The sequence below is a fragment of the Equus quagga genome, chromosome 4 (genome assembly GCF_021613505.1).
Source record: "Equus quagga isolate Etosha38 chromosome 4, UCLA_HA_Equagga_1.0, whole genome shotgun sequence".
NCBI classification, from domain to species: Eukaryota; Metazoa; Chordata; class Mammalia; order Perissodactyla; family Equidae; genus Equus; species Equus quagga.
Window position 1 is genome coordinate 67,288,666 of NC_060270.1, and position 27,466 is coordinate 67,316,131.

The 27,466-nt window shown below is 37.8% G+C and overlaps 1 protein-coding gene across 1 annotated transcript in view; it reads right to left on the minus strand.

The window, feature by feature from the left end:
• Window positions 1-27,466, minus strand: part of CNTNAP5 (contactin associated protein family member 5) — a 765,902-nt gene that overhangs the window by 116,794 nt on the left and 621,642 nt on the right. Inside the window, exons 15-17 of the mRNA XM_046657745.1 lie at window positions 18,779-18,906; window positions 18,429-18,599; window positions 9,556-9,774 (exon numbers count right to left, since the gene is read on the minus strand). Coding sequence (XP_046513701.1) covers window positions 9,556-9,774; window positions 18,429-18,599; window positions 18,779-18,906 — 518 coding nt within the window. The remainder of the gene's footprint in view (window positions 1-9,555; window positions 9,775-18,428; window positions 18,600-18,778; window positions 18,907-27,466) is intronic.

Consider the following 27,466-nt stretch of genomic DNA (forward strand, 5'->3'; position numbering starts at 1 on the left):
GGAACTCTGGGACAATATCAAGCGTGCTAACATTAGGATTATAGGGGATCCAGAAGGAGAAGAGAGAGACAAAGGGGCAGAAAATTTATTTGTCAAAATAACAGAGGAAAATTTTCCTCACCTGAAGAAGGAAACAGACATCCAAGTTTAGGAAGCACAGAGAGCTCCAAACAAGAGAAGCCCAAAGAGGCCCACACCAAGACATATTATAATCAAAATGTCTAAAATTAAAGAGAAAGAGAGAATCCTAAAAACAGCAAGAGAAAGGCCACAAGGGACATATAAAGGGAAGCCCCTCAGGCTGCCAGCAGACTTCTCAGCCGAGACCCTACAAGCGAGAAGAGAATGGCACAACATATTTGAAGTGCTAAAAGGAAAAAACCTACAACCAAGAATACTCTATCCATCAAGGCTGTCATTCAGAATGGAAGGAGAGATAAAGAGCTTCCCAGACAAGCAAAAATTAAAGGAGTTTGTCACCAAGAAACCAGTTCTACAATGAATGCTGAAGGGACTTATTTAAGTGGGAAAGTAATGACCACAAATAGAGATAAAAGAAAAAAAATTATCAAAAAAACCCAAAACAACAACAAGAGAAAATAGGCAATAAAATCACTTGTAAGGTAAAAGTATAGTAAAGGCAGCAGAACAACTACCTGTGAAGGTAATATGAAGGTTAAAAGACAAATGTACTAAAAGCACCTGTTTCAATGATAGGAGGGTAATGGATATACACACACTAAACAAAAGACTATATATGATGTGAAAAACATATAATGTGGGAGGAGGGGAGTGAAAAGTAGAGCTTTTAGAAAGAGGTCAAGCTAAAGAGTCTGTCTACTCAATATAGACTGTTATATGCATAGTATATTAAAAGGGATCCTCATGGTAACCACAAATCAGAAACCTATAACAAGCAGGAAAAAAAGTAAGACAAAAGAAATCAAACATATTACTAAAGATAGCCATCAAACCACAAGTGAAGAGAGCAAGAGAAAAAGAAAGGAACTGAGAAGAACTACTAAAACACCCCAAAAAAAGAAAAAGTGACAAAATGGCAATAAATACATATTTATCAATAGCTACTTTAAATGTCAATGGATTAAATGTTCCAATCAAATGCCATAGGGTGGCTAACTGGATAAAAAAACAAGATCCATGTATATGCTGCATACAAGAGACACACTTCAGACCTGCAGACACGCACAAACTGAAAGTGAAAGGATGGAAAAAGATATTCCATGCAAATGGCAAAGAAAAGAAAGCGGGGGTAGCAATACTTATATCAGACAAAATAGACTTTAAATCAAAAACTGTAATAAGAGACAAAGACGGGCAATACATAATGATAAAGGGAACAATCCAACAAGAAAATATAACACTTGTAAATATCTACGCACCCAACATAGGAACACCTAAATATATAAAGCAATTATTAACAGGCATAAGAGGAGAAATAGAGAGTAACACAATAATAGTAGGGGACTTTAACACTCCACTTACACCAATGGATAGATCATCCAAACAGAAGATCAATAAGGAGACACTCGCCTTAAAGGACACATTAGACCAGATGGACTTAGTAGATATATACAGAACATTCCATCCAAAAACCACAGAATACACATTCTTTTCAAATGCCCACGGAACATTCTCCAGGATTGATCACATATTAGGCCACAAAACAAGTCTCAATAAATTTAAGAAGATCGAAATAATACCATGCATCTTTTCTGACCACAAAGGTATGAAACTGGAAATCAACTACAGAAAGAAAACCAGAAAAGCCACAAAAATGTGGAGATTGAACAAAATGCTATCGAACAATGATTGGGTCAATGAAGAAATCAAAGAATAAATAAAAAAATTCCTGGAGACAAATGAAAATGAAAACATGACATGCCAAAATCTGTGGGATACAGCAAAAGCGCTTCTACGAGGGACGTTTATAGCAATTCAGGCCTACCTCAACAAAGAAGAAAAATCCCAAATAGACAATCTAAAAGTGCACCTAAAGATACTGGAAAAAGAACAACAAACAAAGCCCCAAATCAGCAGAAGGAAGGAAATAATAAAAATCAGAGCAGAAATAAATGAAATAGAGACTAAAAAAACAATAGAAAAAATTAATGAAACCAAGAGCCGGTTCTTCGAAAAGATAAACAAAATTGACAAACCTTTAGCTAGACTCACCAAGAAAAAAAGAAAGTAGGCTCAAATAAATAAAATCAGAAACGAAAGAGGAGAGATTACAACGGACACCTCAGAAATACAAAAGATAATAAGAGAATACTATGAAAAGCTATACGCCAACAAATTGGATAATCTAGAAGAAATGGATAAATTCTTAGAAACATACAACCTTCCAAAACTGGACCAAGAAGATGTAGAAAATTTGAATAGACCAATCACCAGTAAGGAGATCGAAACAGCAATTAAAAATCTCCCAAAAAATAAAAGTCCAGGACCAGATGGCTTCCCTGGTGAATTCTGCCAAACATTCAAAGAAGACTTAATACCTATCCTTGTCAAACTCTTCCAAAAAATTGAAGAGGAGGGGAGGCTTCCTAACTCCTTCTATGAAGCAAACATTATCCTGATACCAAAACCAGACAAGGACAACACAAAAAAAGAAAATTACAGGCCAATATCACTGATGAACATCAATGCAAAAATCCTCAACAAAATACTAGCAAATCGAATACAACAATACATTAAAAAGATCATACATCATGATCAAGTGGGTTTCATTCCGGGGATGCAGGGATGGTTCAACATCCGCAAATCTATCAATGTGATACACTACATTAACAAAATGAAGAACAAAAATCACATGATCATCTCAATAGATGCAGAGAAAGCATTTGACAAGATACAGCATCCGTTTATGATAAAAACTCTAAATAAATTGGGTATAGAAGGAAAATACCTCAACATAATATAGGCCATATATGACAAACCCACAGCAAATATCATTCTCAATGGAGAAAACCTGAAAGCTATCTCTCTAAGAACAGGAACCAGACAAGGATGCCCACTGTCAACACTCTTATTTAACATAGTATTGGAAGTCCTAGCCAGAGCTATCAGGCAAGAAAAAGAAATAAAAGGGATCCACATTAGAAAAGAAGAAGTGAAACTGTCACTCTTTGCAGACGACATGATTTTATATCTAGAAAACTCTAGAGTCCACTAAAAAACTTCTAGAAATAATAAAGGAATACAGTCAAGTTGCGGGATACAAAATCAATGTACAAAAATCCGTTGCATTTCTATACGCTAACAACGAAGTAGCAGAAAGAGAAATTAAGAATACAATCCCATTTACAATTGCAACAAAAAGAATAAAATACCTAGGAATAAACTTAACGAAAGAGGTGAAAGATCTGTACACTGAAAACTATAAAACATTGTTGAAAGAAATCGAAGAGGACACAAAGAAATGGAAAGATATTCTGTGCTCTTGGATTGGAAGAATTAACATTGTTAAAATGTCCATACTTCCTAAAGCAATCTATAGGTTCAACGCAATCCCTATCAAAGTTCCAACAACATTTTTTACACAAATAGAACAAAGAATCCTAAAATCTATATGGAACAACAAAAGACCCTGAATAGCCAAAGGATTCCTGAGAAAAAAGAATAAAGCTGGAGGTATCACACTGTCCAATTTCAAATTATACTCCAAACCCATAGTAACCAAAACGGCATGGTACTGGCACAAAAACAGACACACAGATCAATGGAACAAAATTGAGAGCCCAGAAGTAAACCCACACATTTATGGACAGCAAACATTCGACAAGGGAGCCAAGAGAATACGATGGAGAAAGGAGAGTCTCTTCAATAAATGGTATTGGGAAAACTGGACAGCCACATGCAAAAGAATGAAAGTAGACCATTCCCTTACACCATGCACAAAAATCAACTCAAAATGGATTAAAGACTTGAATGTAAGACCCGAAACCATGAGACTTCTAGACGAAAACATAGGCAGTAGGCTCTATGACATTGGTCTGAGCAGCATATTTTCAAGTCCCATGTGTGACCAGGCAAGGGAAACAAAAGAAAAAATGAACAAATGGGACTACATCAAACTAAAAAGCTTCTGCACAGCAAAGGAAACCATCAACAAAACGAAAAGACAACCTAACAATTGGGAAAAGATATTTGCAAACCACATATCAGATAAGGGGTTAATATCCAAAATATACAAAGAACTCATACAGCTCAACAACAAAAAAAACAACAATCCAATTAGAAAATGGGCAAAAGATCTGAACAGAGATTCCTCCAAAGAAGATATACAGGTGGCCGACAGGTATATGAAAAAATGCTCAACATCATTAGCTATCAGGGAAATGCAAATCAAAACTACAATGAGGTATCACCTCACTCCAGTCAGAATGGCTATAATTAACAAGACAGGGAACAACAAATGTTGGAGAGGGTGTGGAGAGAAGGGAACCCTTGTTCACTGCTGGTGGCAGTGCAAACTGGTGCAGCCACTATGGAAAGCAGTTTGGAGTATCCTCAGAAAATTAAGGATAGATCTACCACATGATCCAGCTATTCCACTGCTGGGTATTTATCCAAAGAACTTGAAAACACAAAGGCATAGATACTTGCACCCCTACGTTCATTGCAGCATTATACACAATAGCCAAGACTTGGAAGCAACCTAGGTGCCCATCAAGGGACGAATGGATAAAGAAGATGTGGTATTTATACGTGATGGACTACTACTCAGCCATGAGAAATGATGAAATCCAGCCATTTGTGACAACATGGATGGCCTTGAGGGTATTATGCTGAGTGACATAAGTCAGAGGGAGAAAGTCAAATACCATATGATCTCACTCATAAGTAGAAGATTAAAACGACAGAAAAAAAAAAAACACATAGCATTGGAGATTGGACTGGTGGTTACCATTGGGGAAGGGGGGAGGAGGGAGGGCAAAAGGGGTGTTTAGGGTCACATGTGAGGGGATGCACTATAATTAGTGTTCGGGTGGTGAACATGATGTAATGTATCCAGAATTTGAAATATGATGTACATCCGAAAAAAATAAAAATTAAAAAAATAAATAAATAAAAAAATAAAAATAAGAGTATGACTCAATATGTTTTGCCAAAGGTAACAACAACAACAAAAAAAACAAACCAAACAAGAGAACTCTACATTCTCCTTCAACTGCCCATTATCAATCCAATGCAGACCACTATATGATGAAATCAGCTTCAATTAAAACATGAGAGGCTGTAGATAAATATTTCAAAACAGTTTCTGGAATATTAGGGGGCAGAGAACACTAACATGGGCGATTGGCATCAGTTAAATGTATTCAACTGTCAACATCTTCAAGAAGAGACAATGATTTGCCAAAGGGGTGGTTTAATTCTTCATTTCTGTGAATACAAATATAGAACCAATGTTCTTCCAAAACACTTTCAAACTATAAGAATCTGATTTGGTGGAGCAGTGGTCTTGGGGGAGGAAAAGGCATGAGGAACCAGGTGATGCTGCTTCATTGTGTTTTTCATTGTAGAAGCAATTATTGAGCTGCTACTGGATGCTCCTCTAGGTACTTGCTATGCAGCAACGAAGCAAAGTATTCATAGGGCTTGCCTGCCAGCATTCTGAGGTCTCTACTATCTTCTCAACTAATCAGAACAATTTCACTTATTTAATTATTATGGAGAATATAAAAAATCATGTATTAATTCTTTCACAAAGAAAAATGATTCAAGTATTCTTGACATATTATTTAACTTTGAAAAATAAACTTTTTGGGTAAGTGAGACATTATAATCATAAATTTCTATGTTTCACTATTGAGATAATAAGTATCATCCTCCATGCTCAATAGCTTTATGTACTAAATATGCCAAAAGGTGATTTCCAGTCATTTCTTAATGTGAAAAGGATGTATACCTCCTCTTATGCCATGAGACACACTATATCTTCTCAAGTAGAAAAATCTACTGGCCAGCATCGGGAAAGCCATTCTCATAAGGCATTCACAAGCAGAAATATAAGTGACTATTCCACGGAGAGACTCTGTGGCCGCTCAGCTACGAGGTTTATTTTGCCACAGAGCAACAGTTTATGAAGTGTCAGAGCACAAAGTTAACGCACACTGCTTTGCCTTGCTGCATCACTGACCTCATCAAGTTTGACATGCTTCACTGAAAATAGGAATAATAATTCCCTACCAGCCTGGAGGCAGCATTTTTGGGGATGTCTTCAACTTTATGATTTATCAAGTCAGTGTAGTATTTTCGCCAAGGAGTTTTAAGTTGGGAGTAACTTCAATCTGTTTTGACACAAATAAAGCAGCTGGGCCAAAAAAAATGGTTCATGAAAGACAGAAAAAAGTAAGAAGGAAGTACAGTCACACAAAAATGAGACTTGCTGGCCCACATCTTCACAAAATGTCCATGCTATACTTGCAACATACTTGGAAAGATGTAATGTCAGTTTGGGGGAGAATGAGCCATTTTCCTTGCTGTTGCATACACATGAGCATGAGGATAAGGATTAGGATCATCATTCCTAATATATACATGGAGATAGCTGATCCTCAAGTAGTAAACAATCAGTTCCTAGACTCTTCATTTTCATTCTGAAGATAAAGATGATGAGCATACTTATGTTAGTTGTTTTTCTACCAAGTTCCCACAGCCTGGGTGGAATACACACCCAGATCTCTTCAGTTCACTTTCAGTAATGGATGCTGGTTCTTGGATTTCTCCTGCCTCATATTCATATTGATGGGCACACTAGTAGAAAACAGCAAAGCAGAGGGGTGATACCTCTCCGAGTTTCAAAGATGAGACAACCATAAGCTTGCAGCATACATTTCAGTTGTATGTTAGGAAGTTTCTCCTACTCTGTTAAAGAAATGTGACCAGCGAGATAGCATGGATGCAAATGTCCCTAACTATCACAGTGATAAAAGTCTAAAGTCAAAATATTGATTCTGGGAATCCAGCATGCATTGACTCATGTATCAGCACTTCAGCCTGTCCCATTTCAGAGACGGGGCAGGACTAAGAGGTACATCCTCTTCTAAAATTCAACTCGTTCCTGGTACTCAGGATGCATTCATGAGCACAGCAGCAATGCCGGCAATTACAACGCTGAATAGTGCTCTGCTTCGATTGAAAGATCCTTCAGTGCCTAAAGGTATCTAGACAGACATATCCAAATTAATATTTAAGTACTACCACATTCAATCTATCCCAGTAAAGAAGTACACACCAGTGATATCTTTTTCTGCCTCACAAATATAAATATCCAGTGTCTCTAAATTTCTAAATGATACGGAATGTAATTCTTCATTTTGGTTGATATACCTAAGTAGAAGTGTTTTTATTTTTTATTTTTTTGAACCACTGGATTATACAAAATGGAAATATTGGGACTTCAGCTTTTTTGGTCACCTGACGTTTCAAAACGGGCATATTGCTGAAGGCTAAACAACAAAATTCAAACCAAAAGACTAAAATGACCTCCAACAGCAGTGTTGCCTCTTCAAGTCCATTAAGACATTCAATAAAGCAGGGCAACATCTGAGCTAGAACTTATTGGAGAGAAACATAACAGAGGCAGGTGCTCTCACTGCAGCTGACCTTGGCTCCAGCTCCCACAAGATATCTTCTCCAGACCCATCGACATGCTCTTACAACTCATTGCATTGGTGATCAATTTGAGTGAGAAGTCTGGAGATAAAAACTTGCCATGAAACACAGCTGCCTCTTTTCCCTTCTGACTTGTACAAAGTTGATCACATATTCAGGTCATATGATAATTTCATAGCTAGATGAAATTTGCATGAAAGGATAAAAAAATTATTCCATCTTTATATACACCTTTCAGCCAGAAAGATTCATAAGTACTGCCTGAAGATAAATTAAACTTTGGCATGGAATATAATTTATGAAAATTGCAAACTACTTGAATTGATTCCACCAAAAAAGATATTAAATCCTGATGACTAGCAAACTTCTTCGAGAGATAAAATGCGATGTTTAAATAGAAGTAAAACAGCAATATAAATTAAAAAAATATTTTTAAGAGTAAATCATATCACTTATGTAGGTTATTAATTAAGTAAATGCCTTGTAATATAAAAATGCTTTTAATCACTTATATCTCAGCTTCTGCTGGATATGTAAAACACGACAGACGAGGAAAGAAATGTGATTCCTGCTGAGAAGAGAGACTATGACATGTTCTGTTACCTCTCTTCTTTTAGCTAGTGGGCTTTTAGTGACCACTTTCTTTCCTCAGGGTTAAAAATTACGCAAACTCAAATTTAAAGGTGCAGGGAAGAAACATCTATTGACTGCTGATGACATTCCATTACTAGCAGTAAAGCCATTTAGTGTAAGAGTTGGTAACACAAATAAGGAAAGAAAAGTAAATCTGGGTTGCCTGGCAAGTTTTGACACTTACTTATATCACTGTTCCAAGCATCTGAACTTCAAGTTTTAAATAAGAGCAGCCTCTTTGCTTTGGTAATATTACAATATCCCTAACATCTTCAGCTCTATTTTGTACTTTAAAGCTTTACAAGCCCTGCTTAATCCACTTTCAAAAAACTCTTTCTAAATTATGGCTACAAAGGTGATCTTTCCTCACTGGATTAATGTGGCTAAATTCATTCCTGTCTCTCACACACACCCAAAACACACGCAACTGCGAGCTGCATGAAAAGTAGTGACATTACACAATTGATCTTTCAATCCCCACCATTCAACAAGGCGTCTGACTTCTTTTAGGTGCTCAGTGACTATTTATGGAATTCATTAATTAATTAATGACTCAGTGAATGACATCTGAGCTTTTCCAGTCTCCACTAGCAGCAGTGGCAGCCAGTTCAGATGAACAACTTGCCTAAAGGCTGATTCTGAGTGTCACAGAGGGAATGACCATGGAGAAACATCTGCTCCAGGATCAGGGCTGCTTTTCTGTGCAAGTGTAAGGGAGCCACTAAGTGAAGTGATTTCAGGAAACATCAAAGAAGTCCCCAGTTTACAAAACAATAATTCCTTACCCCACCGTATTATGAATGACTGGAATCCCTTTGAGATAGTGTAACACATTTTATTTCACTCTTATCAATAGTTATCAGGAGCCAGGTATCACTAAGAAGAGTGAAGGATGGCCCACCGACTTATAGTCGACACCTACTAAGGTGTAAATAGCTGATATAGCCTTTTTCTAAGAATAGATTTTGATTATAAGGATGAAAAATAATAGAGGTCTCTGGACATCTGAAGATCATATGTACAAGGAGAAAATACACAAAAGGAGTCTGAGACCACTTCAAAATTTGCTAAAGTGTGGCATAATCTTTTATTGCTGTGGCTAATGAAGTTAGAAAGGAAGAATTTGTAAAATTAAATTTATAATTATAAACACTTTATGACATATTTTAAAAATTTCCCAGGTCTAAAATTAAAAAAAAAAACAATTTTCCTTAGGCCTGGTCACACAGTAGTATTGTAGGGTTTTTAGCACAAAGGGCACCTTAAGATGTCCCCTACCTACAAACAACTGGCTATTCAGCTGCAATCGGAAATGTCCCTCCTCCGAAGTCTCCTTGGTCATCCTCGGGAGGCTGTCCACCTGGAGCGAGGTCTCCTTCAGGTTCCTCTCAGCCCGGACGTAATGCCATTGGTTGTCATTCAGAAGAGATGGAGACTGGACTACAAGCTCCACAGGGCCATTGCCCACATCTATGGCAAAAGTGATCTCAGAAGGAGCTGAAACCAAAAAGGGAAACAGGAAGAAGGATGAAGGGAGTCATCAGTGCATTTAGGGCCAAATGTATCCTGAATGAAGAGTATAAATGATTGCAAGTCAACAGTCAGGTAGAGAGGATTTCTGTTGAAATCCCTGCAGTACTAAAATTATCATTAATAGTAATAACAACCAAATACTAAATCTCAACTTCTTTTATTTGGCCCAATTGGTTCCTCATCGTAAGAATTCAGGAAATAGGACAGGGACAAGGGCCATCAATGCTTATCTGATAAACATGCATCAGTGCCAAGGTTCTGGGTTTTTTGGATCTGTTCTGGCTTCAACTGTGTCCTCCTAGACGTTCACAGATATTAAGTTGGCTAGGCAGCTCCACCCTTGCAGGAAAAAGATCTACACCCTGGAAAGTCCAGTGATCGTCTTTTCTCCTCCGTGTTATTTCGTTAATACATGTGATACAAGCATTCACACTAATACCATCACTTTAAAAAAAAGAAGGCTCAGAAAGTTTAAGTGCCTTGTCCAAAGAGACGTTGTTGCAACTGGCATGCCTAGAATCAAACCTAAGCCTCCTGCCCCACACTGGGCTCCTTCCATTACTCTTTCTGCCCCTCTATAAGGATCTATAGAACATAGAAGCCAGCGGTAGTCAGTCAGGGGTAAGAATACCCAGGATGATGATGATGATGGTGGTAGTGGTGGTGGTAATGGTGGTAGTGGTGAAGGTAGTAATGATAGTGATGGTGTCAATGGTGGTGGTGGTGCTGATGGTGGCGGTGGTGATGATAGTGATGATGCTAGTAGTGATATGGTAGTGATGATGGTGGTGATGGTAATGTGGTAGTGGTGGTGACGGCAGTGGTGGTATCACCATTCAAAGAGAGACAGAAGTTGCAGTAGCAGAAACCCTGCCAGACACTGTACTAAGCACTGACTATGGATTCTCTCATTTTAGACTTCAAAACAACTCTATGAGAAAGGCGTCATTTTTATTCCCATTTCATGGATGACAAATTAACGTTCAGAGAAGTATAAATAATTTGCTCAAAATTTCTCAGACAGCAAGCAGAATCCGACTCCAAAAGTAGAATTCTTCATCATTTTTCTCTATTAAGAAAAGAGAAAATTTCTATCTTTCATTATTATATTAGCGTGTTCTAAATCTGAAGGAAGTGGAGAGGTAAATTGTAAATTGAGGTTGAGGAGAAGACGGTCCCCTTCCAGTAACTGGAGCCTTCATATGCCAGATCTTCCCTTCCTTCTCAGCACCCTGGGCTAGGCACCTCGCCTTTACTCCCAAAACAGGGCATGAGTATTTTATTTGACATAGTCACCAACTGCCAGATCTGAATTATCAGCAATACCAAACGTCACTCAGGACCTTTCTTTTCCAGCCTTCAATCCCTAACACAAAGTCAGCTTCAATATAAGAAGCCCCTAATATGTGGAATTTCAAGTAACTCTGAGAGCTTAAATTGTTTTGCATTCTAGTGAATGTGAGCCCTGACTTTAAGGAGACACAATAGGTAGAGGCCTTAAAAATGGAATTTGAGAGCATGAACTCTGGGACCTAAGCAAGTTTTCTATCTAGTCACTCCTCAGTTTTCTCATTTGCAAAATGGGAATAAAAACAGTACCTACCATACGGTTGTTTACAAATTAATCTTGATGAAGTTCTCAGAACTGTGCCTGGTGCATAGGATATGCTCAGTAAGTCATAACTATTGTTATTATTAGCATATTAGTATGGTTCACCAAGCCAGGTAAATTGGCTTTGGTTTATAAACCCATGCATTACAGGAAGCAGAACTGAAGGGGAAAAATTGGGTCCAATAATTAAAAAATTGAATAAGAGTGAAGGTGGCCCTTTGAGCCTTTCCTTAGTTCTTATTCAAGTCACCAATGCCACCTTGCAACCTTGCACATCTTGAGATCAAATAAACACTTACTGATAGAGACTGGGCCCTACATTTATTTCTCTCAACAGAACACAGGTAAAGATTGGTGAGAACTGGAGGGAAGGAAGGTTCAAGATTTTGCTAAAAGACTTCCTGTGCCGCCGGTCGGGTGGATATTAAGTTCCACTCAGACAGCACATCTTTGTGGGAAGCTCACTGGACCGCCGTCTGCCCACCACTCCCTGCCACCCCCACCTTCATGTTAGATTTCCTGTCTGTGCTTCTCTCTTCTCCAACATTTATCACCCATCGTATAATGATCTGTTTGTGGTCTGTCTCCCCAACCAGTCTGCAAATTCTCAATGAACACTTCATTTATTGGACACCAGCAGCTAGCACCCAGCCTTGTGTACAGGAAGCTCTCATTAAATTAAAGCTTCATTCACTAAAACATTGTTACACTGCACATACCAATGCAATTTTGTAATTTTCTTTAGATTTTTTTTTTTTTAGTTTTATACCAAGGTATTAGTTTCCTTGGAGAATCTTTTAAAATTTTTTTAAATTTTATTTAAGTCAGTATTAAAGACCCACTATATTCCACCCAGTCCTCCTAGAACTGGGGGAGAATCAGTGAAATGCAGTAATAATAGCTATTATTTGTTGAGTGCTTACCAATAGCACAGCACTCTGCTAAAGATTCTTCATGAATCAATTCACTTAAGTCTCACTACAACATTATGAGACAGGTAATATTTTACAGATGAAGGAACTGCGCCGCAGATAGCTAATACGTCGTTCCAACCCAGATGGGACAGAGCCAGGATTTAACCCCAGGTGATGTACCTCCAGAGCTCACTGTTTACCTACTTTTCTTATGACTAAACCTCTAATCTCGAAACCTATGCAGTCTCCTTGGGCAGTCAAAACTAGAATATATAATACAGGTGCCCGGATACATTGAATGAAAAAAAATGTAAGTAAGTGCATGATACATCCAACAATGGCTAGTGACTTTGTGGACAGGACATGTGAGTCAAACGTAAGCTACCTCTCCCTTGCTGGAGGGATGGGTGTAACCCAATGATCCTGAATGGGAAGGCCAGAGGGTCTGTGGCAGCATTAGCTCTACCATGAATTTACCCTCTGGCCTCTTCTTCCACCACCTAATAAATACCTCCCCTCATTTTCTACTCTTATGGTTCAAGACAAAGCTGAGGAGTCTCTTTAGCTTTTTAGTGAGTTTTTACCAAGCCAGGTCCTGTGCTAGTCACTGAGAATGCAGAGATGAATGAAACAAAATGAGCTCACAGTATACTTTTGAGAAGATTGACAAAGAGTGGGCATGTTAAGTGGAGGAAAATGCCATATGCATAAGAAAGTGTCTACCAAGTATTCCCAGAAGACGAGAAGAAGCCTTCACTAAGGAAAGACTCCTGTATAATATTGCTGACCTTGGCAGGAAGAATCGACCACTGTGCCCCATAGAGAATTCTCTGTAGGATCTACACAGCACTACTGCTTGCAGCACTCAGACGTGAGCTTCATGAAGACAAAACTGAGACCCCATTTCTGTGTTCTCACCCCTACTCCATGACAGGGTGCAAGAGATGTCAGTGACCATTTGTGGAATAGAGAAGAAGTTGCACAGCCTCAATGTAGTTATTGAACCTCTCTGACTTTCCATGTATTCATCTTTGAAATGAGAAATATGCACTAAATGAAATATTATTGAACTTTTTTGGAGACATGAACTCTTTGAGAATCTAATGGCAGCTGTGATTCCTATCTCCAAAAAAAAAGTATGTAGAGATTTCTATAAAATTTCAAGGAGTTTCTGAATGTCCTATGCCTCAAAACATGGGGAAAAATAATTCCATTTTCTCTTGAGTCCTAACATTATTTATTCTTGAGGCAGATTTGCAAAGCAGAGTAGGGGGTTGCTCTAATGAACAGAGAGGCCTGCTTAAAGCCTGGATTCTGAATCTTACTAGCTTTGTGACTCTGAGCACAGCACTTACCTTCTCTAGGCTCATGTTCCTCACCTGCATATTGGACTGTGAGTTAAACAATGAAAATTGTAGTACAATATCTTGATGATCATAGATAGGATTGTTTGAAAATAAAATGAAATAATGAATGTAAAGCATTTAGTACAGTGTCTAATTAGACTTTTTAACTTAACAATTTAGTGTAAAAGGAATTATTATTAGCATTCAGTTTTACTATTCCTGAGGATCTGAGAATTGTATCTTTAACTTAGCATCTCATTTGGTAATATTCAGAACTCAAATCAATCTCTTTCTCTGTCTGTGCACCTATATGTGTGCGTGTGTTTGTGTGTATATTATCTATACCTCCTTCACTTTTCCCATGGTCTTGAAGGTTAGCACAATCTGCCACCCCAAAATATGCCACTTTAGCATAAGGATTATTTTGAGCTAAAGACAATTGAGGAAAAGCTGAGATAAGGAAACTCCCTGTCCTCCTCCTATTTGTCTAAAAGCAGGATTCACATTTTCAAAGAAGTCCCTTCTCCTCTCTCTACCAAGAGAACAAAAGTTAATCACCTGAAGACAATGTAGATTCTATCAGCATGGAGATGGTACCAGAAGAATCTACATAACAAACTTTACTAAATAGTACTTATCTCAGCCCTTGGAAGCCTAAAACTTCCTTCTTTGTCCTATCGTTCCTCCATAAATTTATTGTTCATTGTTGAAAATGCTATATAAGCTGGAGTTCTAAGCCACCTCTCTGAGTTCCTCATTTTTCTCTGGGTATCTCCCATGTGTACATGAGGTATACATGTTAATAAACTTCTGTTTGTTTTTCTCTTGTTAGTCTGTCATTTGCTACAGGGGTCTCAGTCAAGAATTCAGAAGTTTAGAGGGAAAGTTATTTTTTCTCCCTACAGGCTTTATGGAAAGTTAGCCTCTTTGCTGGGTGTAAGGGTAGGCCCTGGAAAAAGCAAGCTGCAATCTTTACTTTCCTGGCCAGAGCCATTGGTTCATAGGTGGTCAGATGTGCTGCATATCAGGAGGATTGCATGAACAGATGTCAAGGAAGTGATTTCCCACCAGCTGTAATGTAGCTCTCCCTTGAGAGAGCTAACCTTAGACCTAAGTAAATATTCAGAAGTCAGAGCAGAGAGAGAAATAAATTAAACTGATGACAACATTGTTAAACTACTGAATCCAACATGAAATAAAGTGTCCCACCAATTCTGAACTTAGTCACATGTCCCAGTACCAGTGAATTCCCATCCTTGTGTCTACCAGTTCAGATTGAGTTTTCTTTTAACTGCAGCCAAATACATCTGGTTGGTATAGGGGTGTCACGAATCCCATTTTGCATAAATAAGCACTGAAGGGGTGAAGAATTTGTTCACAATTAGACTTAGAAGAACAGAAATTTGTATCCACATTGAACTCTTTCCTCTATGCCATTTCCTTCTGTTCCCCCTCATCTGTTCCAAAATATCTATTTCTATCCTCATAGCCATTGTGAGATAATTGTCAAAATAGCTAATTTTTTTCTGTCTCATTTGAAACGCATCCACTAAGACTTGAGGACATAGTGAAATGTTTTGCTTTTCATAGAATACAGACTCATCTCAAGGCTAAAAAATTCAAATGTTGTAGTTGGAAGTGACGAAGAGGGAAATGGATTGAAAATTTCATGGAAACTTCTTGTTCCCATTCCAACAATTTGTATATATCAAACTTTGGAAGCTTCTGCTCAGATAGTTATAGAGAAACACTCCTTGGGGATGGGAGAGAAATTTACTCTGAGCCACCACATCTGTTTAAAGGCCATTTCCTTTCTAAGTAGCTGATGTGTAGAAATATCTTGCTATGAACCCTTTGGGGGAAAGTTCCATCTGCATAAAAGGCATAGGATGAGTGCAGCTATTAAGGAGAAAGCAAGATCCCTCCCATTTGTTTTTGTTCCTTTTAAAAAATAATAATAAAACAAAATATTTTGGAAAATATGAGGCCTTGTATTTTAAAATTTTTTATATAAAACCTTCTTGTTTTGAAAAGTACATGTTCTCCAATCTGGTGAAATAGCATATACCAACCAATTACATCAATGTATTACAAATTTTCATCAAATTTATTATCACCTGCATTTAAAATATTTTTGTACAATTCAAAGGACAAAATATAGTACTGGGAAGTACAAACAAATTGGACATCGAAACGTAATTAACACCAAATCTTTGCTCATTACCTTGTGATAACATGTCATGACATTTGCTGCTGTTTTAATGAATCAAAAGACCTTGGGGCCTGGTTTTTATTAAATTTACAATAAGGTTATTATATCCATATTATGAAAATGTTGGCATCAACTCCAGGTTTTCAGAGCGCAGCCAAGTTAGGTATGAGGTATCTTATTTCACACTAAAGCCACAAGAGCTTCCTCCCATTAATAGTCTAAATCGTTGGAGTAAAAGGAGGTTAAGACTACCAATTAAAGAGATCTCTTTCCTTGTAGGTATTGCATTAACTGCAAAAGAAACACTTAGCTGCTTGGTGATATTCAGGATCCTTGTGCCTCCCACCAGCCCTTTTGTCTTCTTTTCTGCACTCTCAGATTGCCAAGTTTCCTTTGCCAAGACATTGCATGTGCTTTCAAGAGTATTTCATGCAGCCACATCATTATTGTAATATGGTCAACTGCCTTAATCAAACTATAGAAAACATACCTTTAGTTACAGATAAATGAGACACCTAATGACAAACAGGAGTCCTCATAGCCATGGGTATGACAAGGGTGAGACGGTGGGAACAGTCCAGCCTGTGCATAAGAACTAAGGGGTCCACTGAGTGCGGAGAACCAGAAGACTAGCAAAAGCAGCTAGCAGTAGATTTTTTTTTATTATTGCCACGTACCAGCAATTGCAAACATCAGTGATAAAACATTCCTCCACTAAAAAAACTTTTGTTGGTCTAAGTTCCAACAAATGCTGATGTTAGTATGAATTTTTAATAATGTATATGTAAGCTTCAAATAGCGCATTTTATTACTTACCACATAATAAATATTATATTCAAGAGGGAAGTTAATATAGAGAGCTCCAGATGTATACCATTGGCTTCTAAACATGCACATTCAAATATACATATTTGTTTTTAAGAGTAAGAGCTCAAATTCTGATTTTTCACTTTTACAATTACTGTGCTATCACTGTTTAACTCAAATTTACCATTGAAATGCATGAATGTGTAGTAACACAGGGGTTGTGGACACAAATTGCACCCAAAGAGAGCTCAAGCAACTTCAAGCCCTTAGGAACTCTGTGATTTTTACCAAATAGAATAGTAATCTATGATGGATTTTTCTGGTGAAAATATTTTAGTGAATTTTTTTGATTGCAGAAATATTTGAAAATTGCTAGAATTGATCCTGAAAAGAAACCACAAGGACAGTATGGCAATTTCTTGAATTTATTGTAAAATGGAATTTGGATGAATCTCTAATAGACTCATCCTTATATTTAAAACCTTCCTAAAATTTATATATCCATTGCTTAATGTGAAAAAATATTTTAAAATTAATAAAAAGCATCCTTTGATCAATATGAGAGAAGATAGATGGACAAATCTGATTATATTCTCTTTTGAACAGAAACATGCAAAGAAAATCAATTTTGATGAAATCATTGACAAATTTGCAGAAGTCTGGTGAACATGTATTTTAATGTTATTGCTTTTACCAGAACAAATCAATATGTAGGTATGTTTATTCTCTTTTTATAAAAAAATGAACTAATGTAATTAAAAAGTATTATATTATCTTTTCTTTTTTGTACTAGATTTTTTTTTTGTGTGTGTGAGGAAGATTGGCCCAGAGTTAGCATCTCTTGCCAATCTCCCTCTATTTTTTTCTTTTCTTGAGGAAGATTGTCCCTGAACCAACATCTGTGCTAATCTCCCTCTACATTTTTTTTTTTTTTTAATGTAGGATGTCACCACAGCATGGTTTGATGAGTGGTGTATAGGTCCGCACCCAGGATCTGAACCCGCGAACCCCAGGCTACCAAAGCAGAATGCATGAATTTAATCACTACATCACTGGGCTGGCCCCTGTACTGGAGTATTTCTTTTTGCATGATTACATATAAAAGTTCAATAACAGAGTATTTCATCATCTGCATTTCTGTTTTTCATTCAACTTTGTGATTATTACTGAATATAACTTGTATATAGGAGATGGGATGTTGAAAAATGACCCACATCTTGGCATCAAACTCATTAGATACACCACTGTTCACGGTGAAGAGGTAGAGAAAACATGGGAATTCTTTTTGGTAGTCACATGCTCCTTGTGGTGGGAAGTAACTTAGGAAATTACTTTCGGAGCAAAAGTACAACAAAGAAGTAGACCCCAAATATGAATAAATGCATAATAATAACACTTTCGGCTTTCCATGGAATTTGTAATGGAAAAGTTGTGTGTGGAAGCTTAAAGTCACAAGTAAGAACTACTTGTAGATCAGATAAGGGACATTATCACAGGTATCTCTGGGAATTGGGGGAATGCTCTATTTTGAAGAGAGAATGATTAAATACTGATATGTAATAATAAAACAAAAACATTAGGAGGATCTAGAAATCATCACTGCTAATTTTACAGACATCCAGTGAGATTAATTGCATAGTACAAATATGCACTAGCTGTTGGTGGCAAAAATAAGACTAAAACTTCTGTTGGGCAACTACATCAGTTTCATTAATGAGGACACTTACAGCTTATTTCAAGTCGGATGAAGTCTTTAATGCCAAGATTTTCCAGAAAAACTCCAGATAAAGCCGTGGTTTTAAAAAAGAAGGAAATATCAGCGCTGAATTCCGCGTGGAAGGTAGGAAAGTGGAGGTAAGAGGCTTCTGTATAAAATGAGACCGCATTCCAGAAGTGTCCTGCAAATGAGAAAATCCTTAAGCATAGTTCATCATTTTGGAATGAGGTATAGGAAAGCATTGGGCATGTGGGTAATTTTCAAGACTAGGGGAAGACTACAAGGAAAAGGAACAAAAGAATAGAAACATCTTGTGCTTATGTAATGCAGAGAGAAAGCTCCTTTCGATTTAATACTCACGGTCACCATAGCAACGTAAGGGACCAATTCTCCAAGCAGCTTCTGAGTTTGATCTGCTGGTATCAGTGATAACTATCTGAGTGACAGGCAAGTGGTCTTTGAAGGAAAGAAAGCCAGTATCATTTGTCCTGAAAAACATAAATTTAAGAGAAAAGGGAGAAAATGTGGATCATCTAGTGACTCTTTACCAAGACTCCTCTCTTCAAAAGTGATTTGGGTGGTTGCAGCAGGGTGGGGGTGGGGAGAGGGTTGACAGAAGGCCTTTCATCTCATAAGTATGTGTGAAAGGCTGGGATGCCAATTACAAAACTCATGGCCAGCTTCCCAAAACAAGTGGATTTTACATCTTCTCTAAGTGTTTCCAGAAATAGATAGTTTACACAGCTTGCTGCTGCCTGTTGTAGCTGAGAGCACCCCACGGCCCAGTGCTGTGCTGATGTCACATTAAACCTCTCCTCTCTTTCCAGAGAGATGGGCTATCTCAGTAACTAACTGGAAAGGGGCATCATAAATCCCACTTGAAATCACTCCAAGGGCTTGTTTCACCCACCTGCCAACAGGTTTTAATCAGCTTAGGGTGTTCCTTATCACCTTTTAACTCTAGGTAAAAATAAGTCTTTACAGTTACTGGTTGTTGCTTTTCATTTTGGTCCACCTTTTAAAGATCTTAGTAGACTCTGGCTTTGTCTTTGCTAATTACGTAAATAGGAAACTGACTAGTCACCCTTTGATAAGAAAGTTAAAAATGAATAGGGTTAAACTACTTGTTTTTCCCCTCTTTTTAAGTAGTGTTTCTGGACTTATGGTAAGGACCATACCATTTAAATGAGAGTAAAAAAATGTAGGTAAGAAACTGGCATTGAATGAATAACTCTTTTGAGCCAAAAATATATAAGTATATTTTTTACCACAGAATGCCACTCTGCAGTGGGTGCCAATATTGCCATTCACAAATGAAGAAACTGAGGCTCAGAGATATTAGATAACTTACCTAAGGTCACATGGCATTAAAGGTGGGGCCAAGTCACATTCTTGGTATCTATCCCACGCCTAAATTTACAAGGATGCGATAGATGTATATGTTAATCTCAGCTGAACTGAAACAATACAAAGCAGTCTAAGAACTGCCCACAAATGGGTTGGACTCCTCAACCACAAAGCCTCAGTCAAGCACAGGATGGATCATTTTGCCTGTACTTGGGAATTGGGTGACACAGCACCAGGCACCAATATTTATGGGAAAGTGTATGAAGCAGCAATTTGATAACAAGAACACAAAGGAGCAGATACATATTGACTCTCTTTCTCTGTAGCCACAAAGCAGTCAACAAATACTCAAAAACACCTAAAATCATTATGAAATTAAATATATCATTTACATATCATTACATATCATTTACAGCTCCTAGTTAACAGACAAGAAAAATAATATACCAAATTATTAATTGGGGAGGCGCGGCAAGGATGAAATAGTGTGACAAACTGCTTTAAGGACATGACCTTAGAAGCACACAGATTTGTTCTGGAATCCCAGGTCCCAGTTCCTAGCTTGAGCACATCATTTCATTTATGAGATTCCCCAGAGTTCTCAATGATAAAATTAAGATAAAGTCTACATCACAGAGTTATTGGGAGGATTAAATGAGATTATACAGTCACTTAGCATGGTGCCTGATCTATGGTAAATGTTCAAAAGTAGTGGTGATACTCATTTTAGTTCTCATCTTTGTCCCTGAAACACTCCGTGGCCTCAGGCAAGTCAATTCATCTTTTTATGCACCGGCTATGATTCTGCATTGGAGATCTTATACTACACAGCACACTGTGGAAAATTAAATGTTAAGATTTGGCATCCAACTCAGGAGTTTTGGAGGAAAATATATCAATTCATCTTGGTTATAAATAAATCAGATATTCACCTGTACACATACCCCTATAGGTCTACTAACCAAAAATGTAAAGAAATGCACTATCCATTATTTAAAATTTCTAAAATTTGAGGGGCTGTACTTAGAGGCCATTCAAAGGACCTGGAATAAGACTTTTGTTTCTATTTGAAAAGCATATCTATCTATGAGTGATCCGTAGCCACAGAATAAAATTTGTGTTTTCACATTTCAAAAATCTGTTCAAGCAGACATTTCAAAGTAAGTTCCAAGTAGCAAAGTGAAATAGAGACCAAACCTAGATTCTCCCCTGAAGAAACTCTATATTGCTATAGGATTTTATTTCTTTCCATTTTCATTCTTATGGTGAAAATGGTAGATTCTGAAGTCTGTCCATGCTAACTACTGCCTCCCTCATACACCATGGCCTCTTGTCTACACCTATTTGAGGCCCTTGTGTCAAAGTATCGGAATATACAAATAACACTCTAAAAATAAAAATCCCTTCCAAATAACAGAGAAAAAAACTTCATATTTAGTTTGATGATACAAGGCACATTACCAAAAATACTTTTTATCCAAAAACTTAAAAAAGGAGAAGCAACCTCTCTCCAAAGTCGTTTACTGCTATAGAAACAAACTCAGATGCCTACAGGGGCCAGGCAAGTAATAAAAATGAGTGAAACCAGCTTTATGTTAGATGATAAATGGAACCTGACACACAGCTTCAGTGTCAGAGAAAAAAGAGAGAGAGAGAAAGACTAGTAGAAAGTGGGTGTCTTGTCTAAAGAGGACAGTGACACCCATTAGTAACAGGTAATTACGCTATTCACAAATGTAAGACCAGGGGCAAGGCTGGAATATTAATGCAAAACTTCTTAATGTTTAAATCTTGGCAATGAATTTAAAATTCTTAAAGAAAAGAAAACTTGGTGAGAACCAACTCTGCACGGGTCAATCAAGCTCAGGTGATGGCTGTGTGTAGCCTCCAGGCACCCTAGGCTAGGCGTCAGAGGGACTTTGCATATTTATTCATGCTCTTAGGGTCACATTCAGAATAAAATTGGATTTAATTTACTTTCTGAGTGATAGGTATGATTCAAACACTTCAAAACATTAATGGGTGGAACATTTTGGCAGTGGAGGGTAGTGGTGGATTTTAGGCATAAGAAAATGATGCAAATTATGGTGCTACCTATTGATAGGCAAGGAGTTTGCAGTTTTTGATTTGACTTTCCACACACTGATTTGTTTTTCCTTCTCTTTTGTTTGAACTTGTCTCCTCATGGGCAAGCACTTTACAGACTTTGTCTTCCTTTGGAATGATATGTGAGGCCCTTCATAAGGTTACAGGGTACTCCTGTACTTTATAAGTACAGAGGTGATAATTATGTTGTGGGAAAGCATTGCCACTCATATCAGACTGACATTGGCTGAATCCATGTGTCTCAACACACTAGCTGTATGATGTCAGTGAGGTCACTCTGGGCCTCAGTCTTCTTATCTCTTAAATGGGGATAATGATAGTAATTTTAGATTGTTGTATAAATCAAAGTAGATAATGTATATAAAACAGTTGACAGTGACTATTGCATAGTAGAGACTCAATAGTTGAAATTTCCTGTCAAGACTGAAATAAAATTGTGAAATGCAAAGAATGTGTAAAAGAAAAACCAGAAAGGGAGCCTCACTGTTGGCATGACTGCACAAGACAGCTAGAGATCCCAGCTTATGGAGGCTCTGAGGACACAAGGAATAGACATGTGGTCCTCAAGAAGTGCACATGATCTAATGATCAAACATTTGCATTAAGAAAAAGACTCAAATATTCTCAAGAGCTAAAGTATAGTTCAGAACTAGTCCTCTCAGTTTAACTATCTGAATCTCGGGATTGTTCCGAATTCAGAATTGCAGAACAGAGCAGGGGCCACTGATTTCTTAGTGCATCATTCGAGTTAAGTGTCGTGAAAAGTCACACGTTGCCATTTGTTTTCATCAACCAATTTTAGTTAGCTGCTGCTCTGTAAGCTTCTTTCAGTAGAATCATTTGGGTGACTGAGCCTATTAAGCGAGGATTTTTTTCTTCCTTTTTATATCCTTCTCATTTTCAGTCACAAAAAAGTAGCAAATAAAGCATTATGCATAAGGTAGACAAACCTGGAAAATTATCCAAGAACTCAATACCTCAGCTCCCTTTGAAGCCCTTCTGTGAATCTGAATGGATTAGTCCAAGAGACTGCACACCCTTCCCTGGAGTGAGTGACATGCTGCCCTCCATTTCCTGTGGCTGCGAGAAAGGAATGGCCAGGAAGGTGCCCACAAACAGCTCTGAAGTCTAAAGCACCGCACGGATGCTTGCCGATAATTCTATCTTAGCTTTGGTTAAGGCAGTTATTTCCCTTTTGTCTTCCTTCTTAAGATGTCCAGATAAAAAAGACGTAGGGGATTAGATGAGAAGAAGCTCAAAATGAGCTTGAGGGTCACTCAGTTACCAACAAAAGCAAGTGTAAGCATTGACTGTGGTCACATATACAAGTCCACACCAGGAAATCATATCTATCCAGCTGTGTCCCACACTGACCAGACCATATCAAGAGTCCTGCTTATAGCATAAAAAATGCGAGGAAAAACAAGAGAATTTTGGCATATATTTTAAAATTTCAGAAACGATATTTCTTCTAAAACTCCTCTAGAAACCTGAAACTATGGGACTTTTCTTAAGCATTTGTGAGAAAAGAAAATCAGATCTTACTATATGAATCCAGCCAAAGTTTACCCAGTACCACTTTATTAATAAAAAATTAAAATGGTCCTCAAGACTTTATGGCTGTAAAATTGATTTAAAAAGAATACTACCACAGGGCCGGCCCGGTGGCACATGGGTTAAGTTTGCACGTTCCACTTCGGCGGCCCAGGTTCGCTGGTTGGGATCCCAGGTGCACACCTACCTACCACTTAGCAAGCCATGCTGTGGCAGGTGTCCCACATATAAAGTAAAGGAGAATGAGCATGGATGTTAGCTCAGGGCCAGTCTTCCTCAGCAAAAAGAGGAGGATTGGCAGTAGATGTTAGCTCAGAGCTAATCTTCCTCAAAAAAAAAAAGTACTACCACAGATGTAGATTTTTGGAGGCATAATTTGATGAACATGCTTTGGATATGAGAGAAAGAAACATTCAGGAGTGCCATGAAAGTTACCCTTCTAGATTGTACTCAGTAAAGATGTAGGATTCAGGAAGCAAGTAGAAGATTAAAAGTCAAAATTATTGGATTATATAGAACAGATTTGCCATTCAATGCCACTTGGGTGCTGATGACTCTCAAATATATCTCTCTAATTTTCTGGAACAAATCAACTGTTCGTTGCCTCCAAACTCTCCAAATTTCACCAAAATCAAATCCAGTTCCTCTTCAAAAATGTCCCCAAATGTTCTAGGTTCCTTCCTTCTTTCTCTGAACTTCTGTCATAATCTCATCTTTCCGTATAGTCCTTTCTGACATTTACTCACATATTGACTTGTGTGTGTAATTCTTGTATTTGCCATTGGAGAACAAGTAGACGTTTTGTAGACAATAATCTTGACATTAATCAGCAATATGGCAAGGATGTCTAAAACGTGGGACCGTCTATATACACCGTGATTCGCCTCCTCTCAGCTTGAGGAACCCTGTCTTTGTCCATGGCAAACACTTTATCCTGCATTTTGAATTACATTTTTTCTGCCTTCTCAAAGCACTTTCCTTTCAGGTAGGCACTCCTTTTATCCTGCACCTTCCACTTCTCCCTCTCTCCTGGCTGTTTCTGCTTGCTCCATTAGCAGCTTGAGGCTTCTTCAATCCTAACTCTCAACATAATTACTTCTCTTTCTCCTTTTTCTCTTCAGAGTCAAACTTATTCACAAAACTGTCTGCATTCTCTTTCTTATCTCATCCTCCTTCTCTCCTTTTTCCTCCTCAAACTACCAGATGAGTCTTGTCTCCTTTCACTCTACTGCAAATTCTCTCACTGAATTGCTAATATTCCTGGAAGAGTTAGACCCTAACTTATTCCACTTTGTTGCAGCATTTCACAATGTAGCCTTCTTTCCTGTTACAAATGCATGTGCATACAAATACACACTCACACACACAAACATGTTATTTCATGAACATAGATTCATTAACTGCCTACTGCCTACTGAACATCTCCCTTGGATGTCAATAGTCATCTCTAAATAACATGCCCAAATCTCCCTGACTTGTCACTTTTCCAGTGATCGGATTGCCTACTTGTCTGTGTTAATTCTGGCAATGACTTGGCCTTAGGCTCCCAGTTGCTGAGGCCCTACACACTCAGGTCTTCATTTCTCCTCTTTTCCTCATCTGTTCTCTCATTCCTGACCCAAAATTTCCACTAGTCTCACCTTTTTTGTGTCTCTCCATTCAACTGCCTTATCCTCATCCTCCTGGCCTCAGTTTATTTTGAGGCCCCAGAGACTCTGCCTGGGCCTTGGCAATGGTTAAACTGGCTCCATGCTGCTAATCTGTCTCCTCTCTTCCTACCTCTCACTCTTCTCCATACTACTCCCAGAACCATGTTTCATACTTTATTGCTTAAAACCTTTTAAGAAGTCTCTTTCTCTTACAGGTAGTGTCCAAATTCCAAAATATTTAACATAATATAGTGGACAATAAAATACTATTTAAAACCACAACTATCTTTTACAGAGACAAGTTCTTTCTAATGAAAACAATCCATAAATTGGAGCCATTGCTCAAATTTGGGCTGCTATTCTTAGAAACTACTGATGGTCTTGGGGTTCAGCTGAGCACCTCACATTTTTGGAGCTGAGCACGGGAGCTGCCTCTTGCCTTTCTGTGGTCATGTGGGCATTAAAACAGTTTTGCTCATTATCTATTTAATCCTGAGGACAACTCTATGAGGATGTTATGATCGTTATCTGCTTTGTACGGGAGAGAAAACTGAGGTTCAGAAAGGTGACAAAACTCTTCAGGCGCGTCACTTGCAAATGGAGAGGCAAGGATTTGAGCCTAGATTTGAACAGCAAAGCCTTTGCTGATGAAACCACTGTGCTCTGCTGTTCTCAAGGCCTAGTCTCATTGCTACAAAGAGCGGCTCTCTCATGAGCAGAAGCCATTTCTCTAATTTAGTCTACACGTTCTCTGGCAGTGCTGGGATGACAGTGCCAGGCCCTGGGTCCTTGAGCTGTCCTCCTGCATCTCAGGCTGACCAGTCCCATTCCTTTCACAAGGGCTTTCTCCACACAAGATATAATTCCATTGATTAGGTTTCAGTTTACTAATTTGCAATCATTTTCCAGGCCTGCATTCCCTGAGATTACAATTGGGTCACCTTGACAGGAGTTCTGAGAGTCCACAAACCCTTTTGTTACACATTTACAAGAAATCTTTTGGTTTCTTTCTATTGCAGGAAGACCCATCCGTTATTTGTTGATTTTTACTGGTGACCTTTCAGAGGGCAGCCCCATTTTTTGAAGAGGGGCCTTCAGTGTTTTTTCCTTATTTCACCTAGAGTTTAATGGCTAAATGATATTTTTGACTTTTCTGACATGCTATTTAACTCTCATATCTATTTTATTGCATATATTTATGTATACTTTTCTTAGGAATTAGTTTAACTTTTATAAATCAATGTCACCTCTTAGTTTATTTAAGATACTGTAAAAATAGAGAATATAATAATAAAAATGGTGACTAACAAATTTTGAGAACCAACTATATGGCACATCTGCTAGATGTACAAATTATTGCTAACCCAGCCAGTACTGCCCAGAGATAGATGTTTCTTGTTTAAATAAAAATAAAATAAATTAGAAACCTGAAGCTCAGAGAGGCTAAATGATTTAGGCTCCACAGTTAATAAGTGACAATTCCAGGATTTGATCATCCCATTACATAATAAAATATCACTTACAGATAAATTACATTTTACATCCAGAAAATGAGGCTGCTGCCAGTGAAAGTAGCTACAATTGTGTGTGTTCTAAGTGTGTTACATGTATTAGTTCATGATATTTTCACTAAAAACCTACAAGTCAGATTTGCAAAGGAGATAGAACATTTCCCTGTATGGCCATATTTGGACTCTAGCGAGTTCTGCATTTTCCTTTGGTAAAGCTGCCTCCTGAGGAAGAGGACCATTTCACCCCACAGAGTCAAGGGGGCCAGTTCTGATTCCTTATAGTCTGTAGAACCTCCTAAATGCCTTCAGCAATTTGGCCATATCTATCAAAATAGAAAAGTGGATAATTACACAATTCTAAGATAGGATTCTATTCAATAGAAATAATAATTTTAAAAGTATAAAAAAGTATAAATCAAGACCAAAAATACACATTGCAGCATTTTTTATAATAGTAAAAAATCCTTTAGAAATAAAATGTTTATCATAAAGGAATAATAAAATAAGCTATGATATAATTATATTATAGAACACTTTGCAGCTGTTGAAATGGACACAATGGATTCATTTTTGTGCTTATTTAATGATGCCAGGTAAAAGATCTCCAAGCTTATTTTATGTGGAAAGAGCAGGTTGCACAATATTTTTAATATGATCTCACATTTAGTAAAAAATGAATGAACAGGGGTCGGCTCCATAGCCCAGTGGTTAGGTTCACATGCTCCTCTGCGCCAGCCCAGGGTTTGGATCCTGGGTGCGGACATGGCACAGCTCGTCAGGCCATGTTGAGGCGGTGTCCCACATCCCACAACTAGAAGGACCTGCAACTAAGACATACAACTGTGTACAGAGGGGGTTTGGGGAGATAAAGCAGAAAAAAA